At 37.2% G+C, this 20,286-nt stretch overlaps 2 protein-coding genes, 1 long non-coding RNA gene and 1 other non-coding gene across 7 annotated transcripts; 2 read left to right on the top strand and 2 right to left on the bottom strand.

Annotated features, from left to right (window-relative positions):
- Positions 1-506: 506 nt before the first annotated feature.
- Positions 507-613, bottom strand: LOC125589296. The gene has a single exon (XR_007325484.1). It is a non-coding gene; the product is annotated as a small nucleolar RNA R71 (small nucleolar RNA).
- Positions 614-3,328: 2,715 nt separating this feature from the next.
- On the top strand, positions 3,329-3,737 carry LOC111208331. The gene is made up of 2 exons (XR_007324988.1): positions 3,329-3,408; positions 3,511-3,737. It is a non-coding gene; the product is annotated as an uncharacterized LOC111208331 (long non-coding RNA).
- Positions 3,738-8,330: 4,593 nt separating this feature from the next.
- LOC106402411 (PTI1-like tyrosine-protein kinase At3g15890) lies at positions 8,331-10,183 on the top strand. Its single transcript, XM_013843133.3, has 4 exons — positions 8,331-8,565; positions 8,824-8,971; positions 9,061-9,323; positions 9,394-10,183. The coding sequence occupies exons 1-4, from the start codon at positions 8,519-8,521 to the stop codon at positions 9,998-10,000; spliced, it is 1,065 nt and encodes a 354-aa protein (XP_013698587.2). The 5' UTR covers positions 8,331-8,518; the 3' UTR covers positions 10,001-10,183.
- Positions 10,060-11,754, bottom strand: BNAC06G09750D. 4 transcript variants are annotated; one of them, XM_048760671.1, is made up of 3 exons: positions 11,635-11,754; positions 11,443-11,530; positions 10,060-11,237 (listed from the first exon to the last, which is right to left on the bottom strand). In XM_048760671.1, exon 3 carries the CDS (start codon positions 11,152-11,154, stop codon positions 10,195-10,197), a length of 960 nt encoding a protein of 319 aa, XP_048616628.1. In that variant the 5' UTR covers positions 11,155-11,237; positions 11,443-11,530; positions 11,635-11,754; the 3' UTR covers positions 10,060-10,194. The 4 variants fall into 4 exon arrangements, with proteins under 4 accessions (XP_048616628.1, XP_022562873.2, XP_048616629.1 ...); XM_022707152.2 differs by having other exon boundaries at positions 10,060-11,197; positions 11,635-11,748; XM_048760672.1 differs by having other exon boundaries at positions 11,443-11,527; positions 11,635-11,684.
- Positions 11,755-20,286: the final 8,532 nt, after the last annotated feature.

Here is a 20,286-nt window from a genome sequence, read left to right as displayed (position 1 = left end):
TTCCAATAGTAGCAGACATCAAAGCTTTCGAGAGGGAGTGTGCTAGAGCTAGAAGAGAAGAAGAACAACAAGCCCACTTGCAGAGATTGGATATTGATATGGCAGATCTACCGCAAGGGGCAGAACACCAACCGCGGGCAGCTCGACCCATTGGTACTTATGACCGGCCCAACATTCTTGGTCATAGACTAGGAATCCGAGCACCGGCTGTGGCAGCCAACAACTTTGAGGTCAAGTCAGGACTCCTCAACGTGATCGAGAACAACAAGTATCATGGCTTAGCTCCAGAGGACCCATTTGACCACTTGGACAAGTTCGGCAGCTACTGTGGGTTGTCAAAAACCAATGGTGTGTCCGAAGATGCCTTAAAGCTCAAGCTATTCCCTTTCTCTTTGGGGGATAAGGCACGTCAGTGGGAGAAGTCTCTACCCAGCGACTCTATCACCACTTGGGATGATTGCAAGAGAGCATTCTTGGAGAAGTTCTTCTCTACTTCAAGAACTGCTAAGCTGAGAAATGAGATTTCCAGTTTTCAACAGAAGAACTTGGAAGGCTTCAGCGAAGCGTGGGAGAGATTCAAGGGCTACCAAGCTCAATGCCCACACCATGGTTTCTCTAAGGAGAGCTTGCTGAGCACATTCTACCGTGGTGCTCTTCCTAAGTACAGGGCCAGACTAGATACAGCTAGCAATGGGTTCTTCTTGGGGAGAACTGAGGAAGATGCAGAGGAGCTGGTTGATAACATGGTAAAGAGTGATGCAATCTACAGTGGAGACCACGATAGAGGCAGTCGAACAGATGATAAGCAGACGAGGAAAGAGTTGAAAGCTCTACAGGATAAGATAGACATCCTCCTTGCTGATAAAGCCACACAAGAGCAGCTGCACTTTGTTGGTAACCCAAGCCAAGAGACACCACCTGTTGTCCATGAGGTTGAGGGTTTGGAAGGTCAGGAAGAGCTGTGTTTCATCAACAACAATGGTAGCTGGTACAAAAAAGAGTCCAACTTTTGGTACAAAAAAGAGTCCAACTTTCAGTACAACAACTAACAACAGAAATCCTATCCCAACAACCAACAGAGTGGTTATCCGCCTCGAAACAACCAGCAAGGCAGCTATCAACCTCAGCAAAACCCCTCATCTGGTTCCTCTGCTCCTCAAGAGAGCAGCACTGACACCCTGCTGAAACAAATCTTGGAGTCTCAGACTAGAAGTGAGAAGCATGTTGGTTATGAGTTGAAGAACCTTCATTCCAAGATTGATGGGAGCTACAATGAGCTCAACAACAAGTTCTCACATCTTGCTTCTACAGTCAAGAATTTAGAGGATCAGTTTGCTTCCATGAACACTCACCAGACTCGCCAGCAAAGATCTCTACCTGGAAAATCTGACCAAAACCCCAAGGAGGCCAAAGCTATCACCCTTAGGAGTGGTAAGCAGTTACCTCCTACAACCCTCACAAGGGATGCTGAGAAACTATGTGAAGAGGTGGCCATAAACTTAGATGATGAAGTGGTGATTGTTGATGAGAAAATCAATGATGAAATTTTGGAGAAGATTGTGGAAGCCAAGGGTAAAGGAAAGGTTGGGGAAGCGAAGAAAACAGTGAAAGATGGTGAAGTTCTTGCTCCAGCAAGTGAGAACTCTTTTGTTCCTCCTCCCTATCAACCCAAACTACCATTCCCTGGTAGATTTAAGAGGCAGCTGCTAGAGAAGTACAAGGCTTTGTTTGAGAAGCAAATGAGTGAAGCTCAGGTTGCAATGCCCATCATCGATGCTTTCATGTTGATTCCTCAATACAACAAGTTCCTGAAAGATGTTGTAGCTGCAAAGAAGAAGGAAATGGAAAGCATGATGATTCTTACCCATGAGTGCAGTGCCATCATCCAAAGGCTTGATGTTCCAGAGAAGTTAGAGGATCCAGGATGCTTTACACTACCTTGTGCTCTTGGACCTATGGTATTTGAGAAATGTCTCTGCGATTTGGGAGCTAGTGTCAGCGTGATCGTTAAGTGAAGTCGCTCGCCATATTCACCCCGTGAAGTCGCTCGCCATATTCACCCCGTGAAGCGACTTGCCCAGAGCGACACGCCGAGGTCGCTCGCATCTCACACCCCTATGGGAGCGACCTCCCGGAGCGACATCACGAAGTCGCTGTGTCCCACTTCTCAGAGCGACCTTCCTAAAACGACGCCATGAAGTCGCTCGCGTTCTCGTTACTCCGAACAGTCTTAGATGAACCTGGAGCGACCTCTCAGAGCGACCTACCAAGGTCGCTCCCGATCCAGAGCGACCCGTTGGAGCGACACACCAAAGTCGCTCGGGACCTCTCGCCCGGAGACACCAAAAATCGGCCCTGGAGCGACCTTCCGGAGCGACACCTGCAAGTCGCTCCGCGTTATTTTGTTGCCGAAAATCATGATTTCTCTAGGACCTTTTTGCAATTTATTTTGGACGTTTTGCACTTGGAAAAACCTATGTTTTAAACATCTGGGGTAGCCATCAGACAGACTATCTTTTGATCTATTGAAATACACAAAAACTCTCTTGAAAAGTTCATCTCTTGGATTTTGATTGTTATGTTCTTGTGTTCTTGTTGATTTCTTATCTATTTCTCTACATGATTAATCTGAAATCCAATATGGGTTTAAGAGGAATCATGGAGATTAGTGAGTAATCACCTTTTGAATTCATGGGTTAGGGAGATCAAGGGTGATTAGGTTAGTTCTAGGATGTTTTAGTGTAGATCATTCTTGTTCCTTGCTAGTAGAGTATTGATAATGCATCTTCTGAGTTGGCCACTCAAAAGTTGATCAATAGACATTTCCCACCCAAAATGTGTTTGATGAAATGCCTGAGACAACTCTCCTAGGCTTTTAGTATACTTTGCCAAAGACATTTGTTGTTAAAGATGCTAAGATAGCTAATAGACTTGTTAGTAATGATTGCTTTCATATTATTTAACCAAAGACATTTGATGTTTGAGATATGTTACCAAATGAGCATTCATCTAGACATAGAGCTTGTTTAGAATTGTGTCTAGGCTTAAGGTTGATAGTTTGATTGATCATTTGCCATCCTTAGTTCGATACTTGATCACCCAAGGTCTAATCCCTATGCCCATGAGTTCTCTTTTCCCTTAGTCAAGAAAGTATCATTCTGTTATTGCTTTTTAGTTTTAATCATAGCTTAAAACTCATCTAAATCATTGGTTGCGCTTAGATTAAGTGAGTACTTGCATTCTCGGTGCTTTGATATCCCTCAGAACTGGTTCGACAATCACTATACTACAACATTTGTCTTACCAACCTTGAAAACTCCTAACATCATTTCCCTGGTGGCTTCGCGTTTGGTGTGGTGTGTAATTGTGGCATGTTGCATATGTGAGTTTGCCTCTGACTCTGTTGTGGTATGCTCGTTGTCCCTTAGATTTTCATGGCGCAGGTTGTGCGGCTCTCTCTAATACTCGCTCTTCTCCAAATAATCACATCAATTATATCTGGTTTTTTAGGAGGCTTCTTCGAATCTGGTGTTTTTTGGAAAGTTAGTCAACGGGTCATTTAGCTTAACTGGCTTGGTGTTTCCGGAGGATGGGTCGTTTTCATGTCCAGTTCTCTATATGAGTCCTCGATTTATGAGTGTACACGATCACATTGAAACGTTCATAAGGCAGCAAACTCTGGGTTGAGAACTTGCTTGATACATAAAAAAAAAAAGCATGCTTAAACTTTCGCGTTTCTCGAGATTGCAGCAATAAACATAAAAAAGGGTCGCATACATAGACTGGAAATAACACAATTTCATTTGTACCAGTCACGCCCACAGAGTAAAACTTGTCCCCTCTAACTTCATTCCTCGAAATGAGAAACTTGTAAGTATGCTTCGACCATTCTTGCTTTCCAGGGTCTTGTAGAACCCACATGTCAAAACTTATAATTGCTTCAGCATTAATATAATACCTTTCCACCATAAGTGAAGCCAATTTACCGTTGTATAAGTTTATCAGAGTTGTTGTAGGATGCAGTACTGCTCCTATGGAACTTTCCCTAACTCTAATAAACTTGTATTTCTCAGATCATAAGTCAAAGCACACAATCATAGAAGCATTTGAAAAGGCTTTCTCAGAAGCTCTGTAGTACAAAACACCACTGATGCATAGACTGGTACCAGAACTAGGAGAATGGGGTGTACCACATTCAATCCTTCTCCATGAAATTTTATCAGTTTCTAATGTCAGAACATGATGCTCGTCATCAGAGATCGCATTATCCTCTTCTTCATGTTCCCCTGTTATTGTCAATACCTTGACTTGTTTCTCAATTGGATCATACCCAAAAATGGTTCTCACCAAACTGAATTCCTTGTGTGTCTTCAGTTCGGGTAAAGTAAAGCATTGTCTGGTACTAGGGTTACATATCTTCCACACAAACACATCTTCTCTAATACATAGCAAACCACTGATATGTATTACTGTCCAAATACTTTCACATGGCAAACTCATATGATAGTTGGCTGCTATGGAAGACGAGTTCTCGTGTGAATTTTAAGGCTGAGGTGAAGAAAATAATAACAACGTGCCATTATCCTTTACGCAGGCGAACAAGAGCTGATCAGGTTGACTAAATTATCTTGCAAAGAAAATCTCGGTAAAATCTTGACGTCTGAGTGTGGAAGGCCAGAACTTGGATACACAACGACATCTAGCTACAGATTTGGTCGGTAATCTCAAGACTATCTCGATAATAAGATCAGCTGGGATTGGTTCTGAATATTCTTCAGCATTGGTTGAGTTTGAAGATCGTGTAAGAAAGGTTTGATGATCCTTCTGCTGCCGTGATTCCATGGCTGCTAGACTCTTTGCGTTAAACCTAGTTTGTGTTCCAAACTATATACTGTATATGTTAAAATATTGGTTGTAGTTATTTATGATATGAAAATAAATATATATCTTATAAAAAACTGGAATGATGAAATTAACCAGCTCATGATTTGGTTGGACCTATTATGTTAGATATGAAATGTTTGTGGTAAGAGCAAGTTTTATTTCTAGATCTCAAGTAAATATCTAGATGATGTATCTAGATACAAATACTCAAATAATGTTCACTAAGTGATAATCCGCGCCCTGCGCGGAGCGAGTAGATTTAAAAGTATTATAACTTTTAATATGTAGACATAATAAAAGTTAAAGTCATAGTAAGAAAAATATATGTAAGAAAGTACGAGTTATAGCTAAAAATTTTAGTATGTCAATATAAATTTATATGCGATGGACTTTAAAATTGAATTGTATATTTGTTTGCATAAAGGTAAATTATAAATATAATATTAAATGAAACATAAGCAATAGTCTAATAAAATATAAAAGGAACAATATATCAGAAAACAAAAGAAAATGAAAAGTATAGACAAAATAACTGCTGTCAATATTGTCTTCGGAAGTCTTCGTTTGCAATCCTATTATGAGCAATAGCAAAGAGATCATCTTGAGAAATTAAAAACATTATTTAACATGTGAATGCATGTATTACATCAATCGTAAATCATCAATTTCTGGAACACCAGTAGGGTCGAAGACAATTTCGGAAAACCCATCAATGTTAGTAACCTTCTTAAGTCGGCCTTATTATGAAATATGAAAAATATTAGCAAGATATACATATAATATCAGCTCCAAAAGCTTTATTATATACAATAAATACAATAGATTACCTTGTCCCCAATAAATTTGCCAACACTGTAAAACACATAATACTATGTCTGCATCTATAGAATTCCATAAATCATTGAAAACATGAGCAAGTGCACCATAAGCGACACACTTAATGACGACGTTACTGTAAAAAAAAAAGGGGATCAAACCATGTGATACTATACAAGTTCTGGTCACGCAAACTTTATTTCACAAATATTCTCCGATCGATTAAGGTAAGTATTTCAATTCTTCGAATTTTGTTTCCTTGAATACGTTAAAATTCTCATTTTTCTTTTCTATAATATATTCGATCCCGTGATTAATTCAATTTTGTTTCCTTTTAAATTTGAAGTATTAAGTTTTGGGAATAAAAAAGGGATTTTCGATGACTTGAATCTAAAAGATCATAAAACGATTTGAAGCTCATATTAGTTTTTCAAAACATTATGATAAACATGGTTTACTTGTTGCAAGATTAGATATGAACATCAATACATGTTATGATATTTTATTACAAATCGGCATATCAAGTTAAAATAACCAATTCAAACCGTAAAGAACTTAGTTGTACGAAGTTTAAAGAATCAATTATTTACTCAAGCGTAAATGACTTAAAACACACATATATTTTATTGTCTTATTTAAATGAACCACTTCCAAGTTTTCGAACAAACAATAAAGTCTCTCTTTGAATGGTAATAATATGTTGTCTTAGTTAAATCCCCGTTTTTTTTTTTTTAATCCGAGTGTAATGTTGATCGAAAATCTTATAGTATAATGTAATGACCAGTGGCATTTGTTTGTAATTATTCTAGTTGAGAAAGAGCTTTTAAAAAAATGAGGTGAGAGTGCATGTGGTGATGACACCTATGAAATGACACACATGTAATAAACACATGAAGCCAAGGTTATTTTTATGAATGATTCTCAAATAATAAAAAAAAGGGATTTGGACACAGTAGCATCAATATCTTGATAATGTATCTCCATGCAAAATCTATAGTATTTCGCATATCTGATATTTAAGATACAAAAATATAAAGTTTAAATGCAAAATTTGCATATTAAAATACTTAAATACACTCAATACAAATATAAAATTAACTAGATTAATTATTGTAATTATTAGATAATATCTTCTTTTTTCTTAAGTGAAATCATATTTTTCTCGGTAAAATGGTAAACTAGAGATTTTCTGCTAAAACAACAATTGAGTTTTTCCATCAAAATCGCAAAATCGATTTATGAATCAACTTTGTCATTTTGGCTAGAAAAATCTTTGATAGAAATTAGAGTTTCCTACCAAGACCAAAATTCAAGTTTTCTCGCCAAAATCGAGTTTTTCGTCAAAGTGGAAATTAAGTTTTTTCACCAAAACCGCAAAACTTGGGGTTTTCACCAAAACCCACAAAATCATATTTTCTCGCAAACCCGCAAATTTTTTTTCTGCCAAAACACACAAATTAAGTTTTTTCGTCAAAACTGCAAAATCAGATTCTTTCACAAAAATTGCAAAATTGGTCGGACCGCTAAATTGGATTTCCCCACCAAAACTATAAAATCAAGGTTTTTTACAAAAATCATAAAATCAGATTTTCTCTCCTAAACCATAAAGTCGGAATTTCCCGCTAAAATCGGGATTTTCCGCAAAAGCCGCAAATCAGGTTTTCCACTAAAATAACAATATTCGCTTTTCTACCAAAACAACAAATCATATTTTTCCACAAAAACATAAAATCAAATTTTCTCTTCAAAACATCAAAATCAGATTTCTCCCACCATAACCGTAAAATTGAGTTTTCCCGGCAAAACAACATAATTGACTTTTCTCGTTTATACTATTTTCCGCCAAAATTACAAAAGATTTTCTCCAAAACCGCAAAATCGGTTTAAAATTGAAAAACAAGTTTTCTATCAAAATCCCAAAATATCATTTTCCGTAAAAATAACAAAATCATGTTCTCATATTATTGATAACTTAATGTGAAAATTATTTTTATATAAAATTATTTTGTTACCAATATAATTTTAAACATATTTATTCAAATATACTTATTTTCTCATTATTAATAGTATAAATCATATTTTTTAGTCTTTCCAATTAGTAGCATTCAAATGATATTATAAAATTAACAAACTAACAAATTTAGGATATAAATATTGTATCTTGATATAAATTCTAACTACGAAAACGAAAACATTTAGATGAACATGTTAGAAGTATTCAGATGTTGCATCCAAATACCAAAACATTAAATTATATATTTTTAATTTGATTATAATAAACAAATTTACATATACCTTGGGATTTTCAAAAATAAAAGAACTAAAAAAAAATTGATTAGTTGTCATGAGCCATTATCATCAACAGGTCATAAAAAGCTAAGCTTTAAAATTCCAAATAATAATTTTAATATATAAATAGGGACCATATAAATAACACCTAATTATTTTTAACAATACACTATTTATTAAATAACCATATATATGTAGATATGTACAATCATCACTCACACTAATATTTTAATAATATTATAATTTTCAAAAATTAAAAACAGCTCGACATCCCCATTAAAATTCAAAGGCGACAAAAGCCAACCGGGTTTTAAAATTAAGAGAGAGAGAGAGAGAGAGAGAGAGAGAGAGATTCTATACTAAATATTCGTTTCTCTTCTTCAAGAAGTAAACAAAAAAAAGTTCATTACAACGAGATTTGAGTACCAAAGGAGTTTCCTTCGCTTTACTGTTTCATTCTCCAGGCAAAAAGGCGTTACCTTTTTGCTTTAACCCTCTCTCTCTCTCTCTCTCTCTGGCATCAACGAGGATGATGCAGTTTTTTTGTTGCTTCTGTTGTGGAAAAGGATCTAATGGGTAAGTACAGTTTTCTTGTTGGTTTGTGGGTTCTTCCCAAGTCTTTCGCTTGGTTTCATCGGTTTCTGATGTTCTTCCTAATCTGGGTTTTGAGATTCTTTAGAATGCTTGAGTTTAGGAGCCTACGCATGTTCAAAATCTCTTCTTTTAGTGTTGGGATATTCGGACAAGAACCCACTGTCGGATTAGCTTCAGTTTCAGATTTGGTAACACAAGGATGAGGAGGAAGTGAGAAACTAATGTTTTGATGTCACACAGGAGAAAGAAGGTGAAGACTGAACCATCATGGAGAATTTTTACACTGAAGGAACTTCACGCAGCCACAAACAGTTTTAATTATGATAACAAACTCGGCGAAGGTCGATTTGGTAGTGTGTATTGGGGTCAGCTCTCGTCTGGATCTCAAGTAATCTTTGAATTTTTATCTAGAACATGCTTGAACTTGGTCTCCTTTGGTATTCATTTCTAATAATGAGCTCTTGTCCTTGTCTGTAGATTGCAGTCAAGAGACTCAAGGAATGGAGTAGCGGACAAGAGACAGATTTCGCTGTAGAAGTCGAGATTCTCGCACGTATTCGCCACAAGAATCTATTGAGCCTGCGAGGCTACTGTGCGGAAGGACAAGAGCGACTCTTTGTTTATGAGTACATGCCAAATCTTAGCTTGGTTTCACATCTTCATGGTCTGCATTCCTCTGAGTCCCTTCTTGATTGGACTAGGCGGATGAATATCGCAGTATCCTCTGCTCAGGCTATTGCGTAAGTCCTCCAGAATCAAGATACGTTCATATAAATATGGAAACTGATTATTCGTTTTCATTTTGTATAGATACTTACACCATCATGCAACACCTCGGATAGTCCATGGAGACGTTAGAGCAAGCAATGTGCTTCTCGATTCAGAGTTTGAAGCTCGTGTTACTGATTTTGGATATTGTAAGCTGATGCCAGATGAAGATGGAGCTACTAAAACCACCAAGGGTGCTAATAACATTGGATATCTCTCACCAGAATGTATTGAATCAGTAAGAGGATCATATATGGGAGATGTGTACTGTTTTGGTGTTGTTTTGCTTGAGCTTGTAACTGGTAAGAGACCTATAGAAAGGCTAAACCAAATAACAAAGCGGGGTATTACCGAATGGGTTTTACCTCTGGTTTACGAGAAGAAGTATGGCGACATTGTGGATCAAAGACTGAGTGGGAAGTATGTGGAAGAGGAGCTGAAAAGAGTAGTGTTGGTTGCGCTTATGTGTGCTCAGAATGAGCCAGAGAAGAGACCAACAATGTCTGAGGTTGTGGAGATGCTGATGAATGAATCTAAGGAGAAGATGACTTATCTTGAAGGTACTCCTCTCTTCAATAGAAACAATGGAGGGGAAGCTATAGATGAAATCCCTGAAGAGAAGGAACATCAAAGACAAGACCAAGAATAGATAAAAAAGAGTCTGTTGTTCGGTTTCACACATTCTTTGTTTCTTTTGCAAGAATATGATTTTGGTTTTTCTTTTTCGTTTTTTTAAAAAAATCATTGATGCTTGAGAGCTTGTAAGGGAGTGTAATGTAGTACATATATGGTCTTAACGGAAAGTCTTTTTGATAAAAACAAACTACAAACACTCAATAAGATTTAGTTGGAGCCAGGATCCAAGACAGGAAGCCGGCAATGCAAACTGATAGATTTGTCGGTTTGGCGAGTCCCTGGAACCATGAACTGGAAGATGACAGTCAAGCAAGCACCTTGAGGAGCAATCCCATAGAAAGCTGAGTCTGGTTTGGTTAAGTGACACTGAAGGCTCTTTAAGAAGTGCTTAACACTCACCTGCACAGACTGAGCATCTCCTCTCGCAATCGCTCTCTCTGACCGAGCCTGAGCGCTCAAGTTCCTATCCTCAGCAGGAGCTTGAGACTTGTCTCCAATAACCGAAAGCCTCTGGAACTCAGAGCCAAGCCTTATCAATGTCGTGGAGGTCTGCACCTGAAGATCACCATGCTTGCTTATCGTGACGTTAAGAACATCGCCCACATGTTTCATACGGTCCACAAAGTTCAGTAACTGATTCGGATCCTGGACCTGAACGAGAGTGGGAGGCAGGTCTTGAGCCGAGTCAAGAGCCGTCTGAAGCTCAACAACCTGAGACCGAGAGAGCGGTTTGGAGATGGGAACATCTTGAATGACAGCAGATTTATACCCTTTAGTCTCAAACGTCAAGAACGGCATTGGTTGCGTACAGTTAGAAGGCAGTTTCTTCACAAGCTTGATCTGAAGCCTATTGGAAGCCAACCCGCCGCTGAACTCAGTGCAAATGCTGACACTGCTCTTGACAGCTCGGTAGAGAAGAGAAACGTCTAGGGAGAAGGCGATACGGTCCTCGTTCTGGCTGGAGATACGGTAGTCGTCGAAGAGGACGTCAATGCGGAACTGAGCAATGCATTGGACTCCGTCGCCGTTGAGAAGGTTGTGGAGGAAGAACAAGTGGTGTTTGGTGAGGAAGAGGTAACAGGTCTTGCCCATTTTGTCAAACGCTGCAAGGAACCTCTTCTCTAAGAGATTCACTCCGTTTTCAGTCAGAAACGCCTTGAACTTCATCTCTCTCTCTCTCTCTCTAGCCGAAATCGCTACTGTGAGTCCACTGTAAAATTCATATAAACGCAGTAGTTCCTCTGAAGCAGCTACAGTTACCAATTCGACAGATTATCATCGGAGATCAGTCAATTGAAAACGATTTAGCTAAGTGAATCCACAAACATAGGTTAAATTGCGAAAGACTATCGAGTTCCCCTAAAGCAGCTACAGTTACTAAATCGAGTCGAGGGATTATTATCGGAGATCAGTCAATTGAAAAGGATTAAGCAAATATTATCTTCATCAGCTTACCAGAATTTAGAGTTGATTAGATCTGTTGCTTCTGATCGGACTTTTTCCCGGAAACTGAAGAGATTATCGGAGAACAAGTCCCTAGCTGCTGCGCGAATCAAAGAAGGAATCAAACAATCTGTATCACAATTCGCGATATGTATATGAAGCAGGCGACTGATTCAGAGAAACTTGTGAATTTGACGAACTCACCGGCTAACAAAATATCTGGGGTTTTGCGCCAAAAGTGAACTTGAACTTTATCCCAAGAGAGGGAATCGTCAAATTTCCGGAGACATTTTTGTTTTCTTTTTGTAATTTTGGAAATTAATTAGAGAAAATGACTAGGATAGCACTAAAAAAGTTTTTATCACAAATATAACCTATAAAAATAAAAATGATCAAAATAGCACTTAATGTTTTATCAAAAGAGATAAATATACACTTATACCCAATGGTAAATTAATTTAGACATTAGGGTTTAGAATTAAGGGGTGAATTTAGGATTTAGGGTTTAGGGTTTAGGGTTTAGAGTTTAGAGTTTAGAGTTTAGGGTTTAGGGTTTTGAGTTTAAGGGTGGGGTTTAGGGTTTAGGATTTAGGGTTTAAAGTTTTAGGGTTTAGGGTTTAGAGTTGGGAAGTAGGGTTTTGGGATAAGATTTCAAATTTTGGAAAATAAAAAAAAATTAAATTTTTTAAAAGATAAAATGCTATTTTGATCATTTTAGTTTTTATGGGCTATTTTTGTGACATAAACTTAAAAGATGCTATTTTGAAGATTTGCCCAATTAATTATACACATAAGCTTAAAGGCCGGCCCATACCCATAGGGATATACGGGAAACTGATCATGAAATTTTGGATCAGCTATACCATAAACATTTGAACTCATTAGTAAAAAAAAGGTTACTGATAGTTTGCATATACAAATAGTTTGTGTTGTTAATACATATTCATGAAATTTAAAATACACTAGGTTTTTAACCCGCGCTTAGCGCAGATAAGAATTATTCAAATAAAATTAGTGTTCTTGAAAGGTCATTTTACAATTTTTAAAAACTTAGAAGATAAATTTAGGGCAAATCTCCAAAATATCACATTTCTAAGTTTATATCACAAAAATAGCACTCATAAACTAAAATGACCAAAATAACACATTTCTAAGTTTATCCTTTGAAAATTTTAATTTTTTTTATTTTTCAAAATTTGAAATCTTATCCCCAAAACCTCATTTCTCAACTCTAAACCCTAAACCCTAAACTCTAAACCCTAAACCCTAAACCCTAAACTCTAAACTCTAAACCCTAAACTCTAAACCCTAAACCCTAAAATCTAAACCCTAAACCCTAAACTCTAAACCCTAAACCCTAAACCCTAAACCCTAAATCCTAAACTCCACCTTTTAACTCTAAACCCTAAGTTTGTGACTTTTGATAAAACATTAAGTGCTATTTTTGTGATTTTTGACCTTGATTGCTAGTTTGGGAACATAAACTTGATTTAGTGCTATTTTTGTCTTTTTCTCATAAATTTATGACAGAAAAAAAAAAAAGAGAAAACAATAGCATTTTTAGGATCAAAAGAATGGCGTAAAGAGGTAGGATGGAGTTTTAACAACAGAAGTTTCCTTCTCACCTTCGTTTTTGAAATTGACTTTCTGACCATCTCTAATGCACCTATAAATACAGTAGGTCTCCCATGAATCTACGGCAGCAGTACTACAGTTGAGAGATTGTCGAAATATCTTTGGTATTTTTCATTAACTCTATTCCTATAAGATTTTGTATAAGAATGCATGTTTATAAATAAAAGGATTTTGGTTAGTATAGGTTCAGTCTCATAATGAAAAAAAAAAGAAATATTAAGTCATAAAAAGAGAAAAAAATATACGGTATGTTAATAAAGTTGATTTTTTGTTTGATATGGAATATTAATAGTAATCCACAACTAAAATATATCACATAAAATATAAAATATAATTCTAAATTAATAAATTAGATAATACTTAAATGGGATAAATATTGTGTAACCAAACTATAGAGAATGTTATATTTATTTCTAGTGAGATGTGAATAGATCTAAACTTAAATAGTAACTTTTTTAATTAGATAAAAAAATATGATTCTAAATTACTAGAGTAGCCGTTAATAAATGGGTACAAATTACAAATAACTGCCAATAATCGGAGAGAATTTTAGGATATTCAGGTTCCGATCAGCCGTATACAACATTTAATCATCTGAATGGATTATTTTCTCATATCAAATTTCGAACATTGATCCAAAGATTAAGATATTCATAGATATTATTTCTTTAAAATATAAAAAAAAATACATATAGTTTGAATATACAAATAGTTTATGGTTATATACACATTCATAAACATTTAATCCAACTCACAATACTTACAAAATCATGGATGTGCTAGACTTATTGTTATAAATCATGAGGTCGATTGTCATTAACCAGGTCCAGACCGAGACCGGTCCAATACCTAGAAGATGAAGAGATGGCCGAAGCCTAGAGAGAGGGGAGAGAGCCGACTTCAGGAGAGAGAAAGGCGGCCACAAAGATTGGAGAAAAAGAAACTCTTTCCTTTTCCTAATAGATGTAATCTTTCCATTATTATGTATTAGTAGTTTTCCTAATCCTAGTGAGTTTAGGTTTTGGATACTTTCCATTTATCTTCATCTTGTAATCCTTATATAAAAGAACCCTATTGATCATTAATAAGAACACACAGAAATATTCAGTCTCTAAACTCTCTATTTACAACACGTTATCAGCACGATAGACTCCAAAACCCTGAGACAAAACCTAACCTAAAATCCGTCACACATAAACCCTAATCCAGACGCAACTTAAAATCGATCGATCTCTCTAACCCTGAGGAACCTGACTATGAGCCACATATCAAATTGAAGCTCTTGACGCGAAGAATCTATCAGCGCAAACGGTTCGTCAATCCGATCTCAGACGCGCCCTCACTCGCAGAAACAATACGCGGCGCCGTCTTGGTCTTTTGGAACCCTAATCCGAACCAACAAGATTTTCTAGCCAAATTCAAATCCTGTGAAAGATAAGTTTATCATACCTTACTTCTTTGGTGATATCTTGTTCAGATTATGGTGTTTCATGTGATCTAATACTCCTTGTTTTTATTTCATGAGCTGAGAGGAGTTGGTGCAAAGATCTCAAACACAAAGCTGTTCGCGATCCATACACAGACCATGAACCGACGATCTCAAGCTTGACCAGCTCACGGTTCTTCTCATATTTCTTCCTGTTCACAACAGAGCCAGCCCACGTTCGCATCACAGCCAGGTCGCAATTAGATCAGCCGCTTGCAAAGGCAGCAGCTCGCGAACTAGATAAGAAGAAGACGCGTCCCGATCGCGTCCGACTACCTCTGCACACATCCGTGACCAGACGCAAGACCGTTCCAGAAAGCTTGCGCCCCGTCCCAGCTTGCGACCCGATAAGGAGCCAGCTCACGTCCGTGTGCAACTAGAGGTTCATCTGACTTTGGTGGTCCGGTTCAACCCTACAAAATAAAGGTAATTCGAAATCTGAAAACAAGAATCGAATTTGGTTGTTTTGTAAAGATTGAAATCCTAAAAGATAATCTCTAAAACAAAAAGCCATAGGTTAAATAGATCAATCCCCTATGAGTAAATCGAAGCTCTATAAGTTCGATCTAAACCTAAGTACGAGATTGATCCATTGATCAATTAAAATCAGAACCTTAAAGGTTTTTGAATCTCAAATCAAATCCCCTTGATCAAAGGTCAAAGTTTTCGAAATCCCCTAAAACCCTAATTTTGGAAAATCGGTTTTAATTTTGATTTGAAACTTGAGTGTTTGATTGATCGCCTAGAGCTATGATAAGGATTGTTTTAAAACTTGAATCTGAATCTTGTTTAAACTAAAATCCTAATCTCGAATTTTAAAATTCCTAAAGGCCTTGAAACCTTAAATCACTCATTACTTAAAGCTTGAAAGATTGATTTAAAGAATTTACATATTAAATGAGAGTTAGGTTGCTAGATTATTTAATTCTAAAACCTAATAGATATGCAACTAAGAAATATGATTGAATGCATCTAGATCCCGTTTTGTATATGGCCGTGTGGCCTGATACATTGGTCATACTTGCGGCCTTGTGCCCTTGATTGATTAAAAGCCGTGTGGCTTAGTGCATATCAAAGTGACCGTGTGGCCTAGTATCCGGATGGTTATATAAACCGGATTGCATCATGAACCAATCTTTAGGATTGCTGTATCACACCAAGATGGTCGTGAGGCCTAAGCATCACAATACTTGACCGTGTGGTCCAAGTATCATAGAGAGACTTATGAAATCATATGCACTGATTATTTTGAATTGGTTGCGTTCTAAATCAATGAATTGATTGATAATATGATTTTAGATGCCGAGATTTGAACCCATGGATTATGCTATTCTAAATCTCTCTGGAGATAATTATCTAGAATGGGCAATGAACACTTCAGTTACCCTGAAATCAAGAGGACTCGTAAGGAGTATCATTCAGGGTGATTATGCAACTAGAAGTGAAAAGTTAAGAGCCATTACAATAATGCGTCATCATCTCACTAAGGAACTGAGAAATCAGTATCTACATATTGAGAATCCTCGTGACCTTTGGACATAATTAAAGTCCAGATACACTATGGTATTATTACCAAGGTTCAAACATGAATGGATGAGTCTCAGATTCCAAGACTTTGAGACAGTGGCCGAGTTTCACTTTGCCTTGTCCAGGGTCGTGTACCAACTGAGATTATGTGGAAAAGAGGTAACAGATAATGATTGTCTATTCAAGACATACTCCACATTCCATCCAGAAGATTTGTTGTCAAAACATATCTACATAGAAAGAGGTTCTACCACTTACAATGACCTGATCTCTTGCCTAACGGTGATTGAGAATGACAAGGTACTAAAGAAAAGCAGTGAGATGAAATATCCTGAGGAAATGGATCAAGATGAATCCAGGGCAGCCGTGTCCAATGCAATAGATGGACAGGCCGGCTTATCTATTTAACTAAAGAAAGATCTCGACATGATAATTTTATTTTAAGTCTATGATTTTGTGATTTACTTTTAAACCTATTTGATGTTTCACGATTTTATATATATAATAGAATTGATTTTGAATTCATTATCTTGTCTGATCTTACTTGAACATATGAATGTTTTAAAGAGTTGCCTAAAGGGCATAAAACCAAGTAAGAAATCATGAATGAGTATAGTAAGCATAGTAAAGAAACTATGGCTAAGGCATTGCCTTAAAAGGCATTATACACACTCAAAAGTACATGTGACCCATTGAAGTTATAATGTATGGTTTTCAAGTAGAAACAATGGGTAAGGAAAGAAACAAGTTCCTTTAGATTTTAAGAAGAAAAACGCCTAAGACCTTAAAAGAAAGTGGTCGAGACTATACCTATGATCTCTACTGATCAAAACTATGCTACAGATCAGTATGATAAAGAGGCAAGAGATGTGGTAACCATATTGAGATAACACCACGAAATTTTACACTATATGGCATGATAGGATTAGTCATCTTAAAGTCTAAACTTGATGCAAAGATTGAAAAGGCACAGAGTTATCCCGTAAAAGATCTCACGTTGTGAAACATGTACACAAAGGGAAACTCATTAGGCTTAATTGTCCCAAGCACCACGACCTTATAGTATGGTCATGAGGGGAGAGAGGATAAACCCATGATCAATACTACAAGTTCGTATACCACTATGGTCTAAGACCATGTTATAAATGGCTCGGTCATTACTCGGCCATAAAGGACCATTCCTTGGCCGTAGAGGCCATTACCCGGCCGAAGAGACCATGTTATGGTCGGCCACAAAGACCATCACCTATAAACAGCTTGGCCACGACTTGGCCATGACTTGGCTGTATAGTGCAGGCTTGTCCGCATACAATCCATTACCTATAAAAGGTTCGGCCATGTAAGCCATTATCTATAAGACTAAGATTCTAAAGTCTATAAGCTTGGAGACATTATGTTTTACATGTATAGAATGATAATATGATCATATGCATCAGGCCATATAAGTGAGCATAGATATTCTCATCTCAGATTGAATACGGGTCATAAAACCAGACATACACCATCTTAAGAGATTTTGAATAAACAACCACATACATACATGTGCCGTTTAAGATGGAACCTCAGAAGAGGATTGGGAATATATAAGAATAGGACTTTCTCCATGAAATCAAAAGGACCGAGAGCCAAAACATGGGTGATCAAATAGTGGCCAGGTACGGATTACATAAAACAAATGAATCCGAATATTAAAGGAGAAAGATTATAAGCTGGATAAAGAATGTTAAAAGTATGAATGGTTTTAACCATCATTGTCTTGGCAAAGATCCTCGGACTAGAGATTATGATTTAAGACGTCCAAAGAAAGATTATATAAAGCTAGCTAATTGAGAAGCTAATCGAAATGTCAGACACTGACCCAAGAAATGACTAACCAGCTTAGCACCAAATGAATGTCCTAGAAGAAACATAATTAAGTTGCTATAGAGTTTATACAAGATAGACCAAGTGTTCCATAAGATAAAGAAATTTCGGATAGAAAAGAATGGTGCATAGAATACAGATCCGAGATTATAAGAGAAACCATACCAGACATTGAGAAAAGGCTGCGCAGCTACACATCTAAGGTACCAAACCATGTAGTCTTGATGCCAAGCTACTAGATAACAAAGGTCCTGGATAATGAAATCTCAAAGTGATCAGATCATGTCTGGAACATAATGGAACCACATGAAAGTGTCGACACACACACACATTTGTATAAAGATACATAAAGTTATAGCACTTGAACATAAAGAGATGAACGAGGATCATGAACCCACGAAAGAGTACTCATACAATCATAAAAGATCATAGAGATTAGAAAAGATAAAATGTGGAGGTTCAAAGTATCTAAAAGAGAGATAGACGTATTGGCCATATACATATACAGAAACGCCATCTGATAAACCAGTGAAATAGATGGATCTTGTGAGATAAAGAAACCGTGAGAGAAGGCACATGATCACAAGGTCTAAGAGTGTTCATGTCTTCCTACTTAACAGCATTAGATTATAGCTTGTTGCACAAGGTACTCACAGAGATCAAATGAACAGACAGATTATAAGGAGATCAACTCCTATGTGGTGGATGCTGCTACAGATTTTCGAAATTGAAAATGGTCTGGTCATAAGAAAGAAATTAGATACAATGATGTAGTAACATACAGATCACTGGATAAAATTGAAAGAACAACTTTGTTCCTAAGCTGATTCATGGACTGAAAAGCAGCTGCATATAGTATGTAAAAGAAAGTGATCACGCATGATCTTGGAGTTGTATAAAAGACAATCCAATAACAGTCCATATACATTTGAAATCCCTTTTGTTTGTACTAAACCTAAAAGAGGTTAGTAGACTGATACATAACGTATCTGTAGGCGTCCGGTCCTTCGACTAAAGACGTCCAGCCCTTAAGCTAAAAGGCATCCGACTTTCAGATAAAGGCATCTGGCCCCTTCTGCTAAAAGGCGTCCGGCTCTTATCCTTTGATCACGGGCTAGTAGAAAAGATCAACCATCAGGTTGCAATCCGACAATCAGATCCCTTAAGGATCCGACATAGCAGAACGGTCTGCTGCTGTATAAACTCCACAAAGTTTTGTTGTAAGGATAAGAAGAGATGTTTAATCTATCCTTACCTGTCGGATATAAAGTATTGTAGTCCATAAGCTCGTGAAAGCCGAAGTCCATGACCTAATAATGTATGCTTAGCGTGTGATATGATCCACAGCAACTGAGGTCATGAGACGCCATCATCATCATTAAGATAGGAATGCAAAGAATAATGAATATGGCATTACCTAAGGCAAAGAAATCGATGTCCACATCCATGAGAGTGTTCGGCCACAGAGCCATAATGAGAAATTATAAAACTCACAGCAATGATCATTGATCATGAACACTCATGAGACAAGTAATGGACATGTATAGACGAGGTCTATGACCCAGACATGGATCGGCCAGATCAAGACATAGGTTCATGATAACCATGTCTGGTACATTGTCCATAAGTACTTATTTTGTCCAATCAAAGTAAAGAGTTAACAGTAGACGATCACATCTAGACTATGGACACATGCAAACACGATTTGCAAAGACCCAATAGTGATTCCTGAGAACAATATGGTTCACATTATTTAGCACACATGCTTTACCGGGACACTCAATGTCAAAGGACATGAGAAACGACCGAAGAAGTCAAAGTGGTCTAATTACGGTTCAGTAATGAAACTGGCCGATTACTCCCTTCTTACATATACAGGAAAGATCACGCATCAGATGTGTAGAATGTAGAACCTACAATGAGGTTCACATCAGGGGGAGTAGTGCGTGTTGTACTCTTTTTCCTTCATCATGATTTTGTCCCACTGGGTTTTCCTGATAAGGTTTTAATGAGGCAACATGAAGCGTACTACAAATCATGTATGGTTATGGCATCCAAGAGGGAGTGTTATAAATCATGGAGTGGATTGCCATTAACCAGACCCGGACCGAAACCGGCCCAATACCTAGAAGATGGAGAGATGGCCGAAGCCTAGAGAGAGGAGAGAGAGAGCCGACTTCAGGAGAGAGAAAGGCGGCCACAAAGATTAGAGAAAATGAAACCCTTTCCTTTTCCTAGTAGATGTAATCTTTCCATTATTATGTATTAGTAATTTTCCTAATACTAGTGAGTTTAGGTTTTGTATATTTTCTATTTATCTTCATCTTGTAATCCTTATATAAAAG

This window comes from Brassica napus, chromosome C6, assembly GCF_020379485.1.
Source record: "Brassica napus cultivar Da-Ae chromosome C6, Da-Ae, whole genome shotgun sequence".
NCBI classification, from domain to species: domain Eukaryota; kingdom Viridiplantae; phylum Streptophyta; class Magnoliopsida; order Brassicales; family Brassicaceae; genus Brassica; species Brassica napus.
The sequence above is the reverse complement of the archived record's forward strand: the minus strand, read 5'-3'. Positions and strand labels throughout refer to the sequence as shown.

Coding starts and splice junctions, on each gene's coding strand:
- BNAC06G09750D (XM_048760671.1), bottom strand. CDS start 11,154: ATGAAGTTCAAGGCGTTTCTGACTGAAAACGGAGTGAATCTCTTAGAG.
- LOC106402411 (XM_013843133.3), top strand. CDS start 8,519: ATGATGCAGTTTTTTTGTTGCTTCTGTTGTGGAAAAGGATCTAATGG. Junction 8,566..8,823: donor TGTGGAAAAGGATCTAATGG/GTAAGTACAGTT, acceptor GATGTCACACAG/GAGAAAGAAGGTGAAGACTG. Junction 9,324..9,393: donor TCCTCTGCTCAGGCTATTGC/GTAAGTCCTCCA, acceptor CATTTTGTATAG/ATACTTACACCATCATGCAA.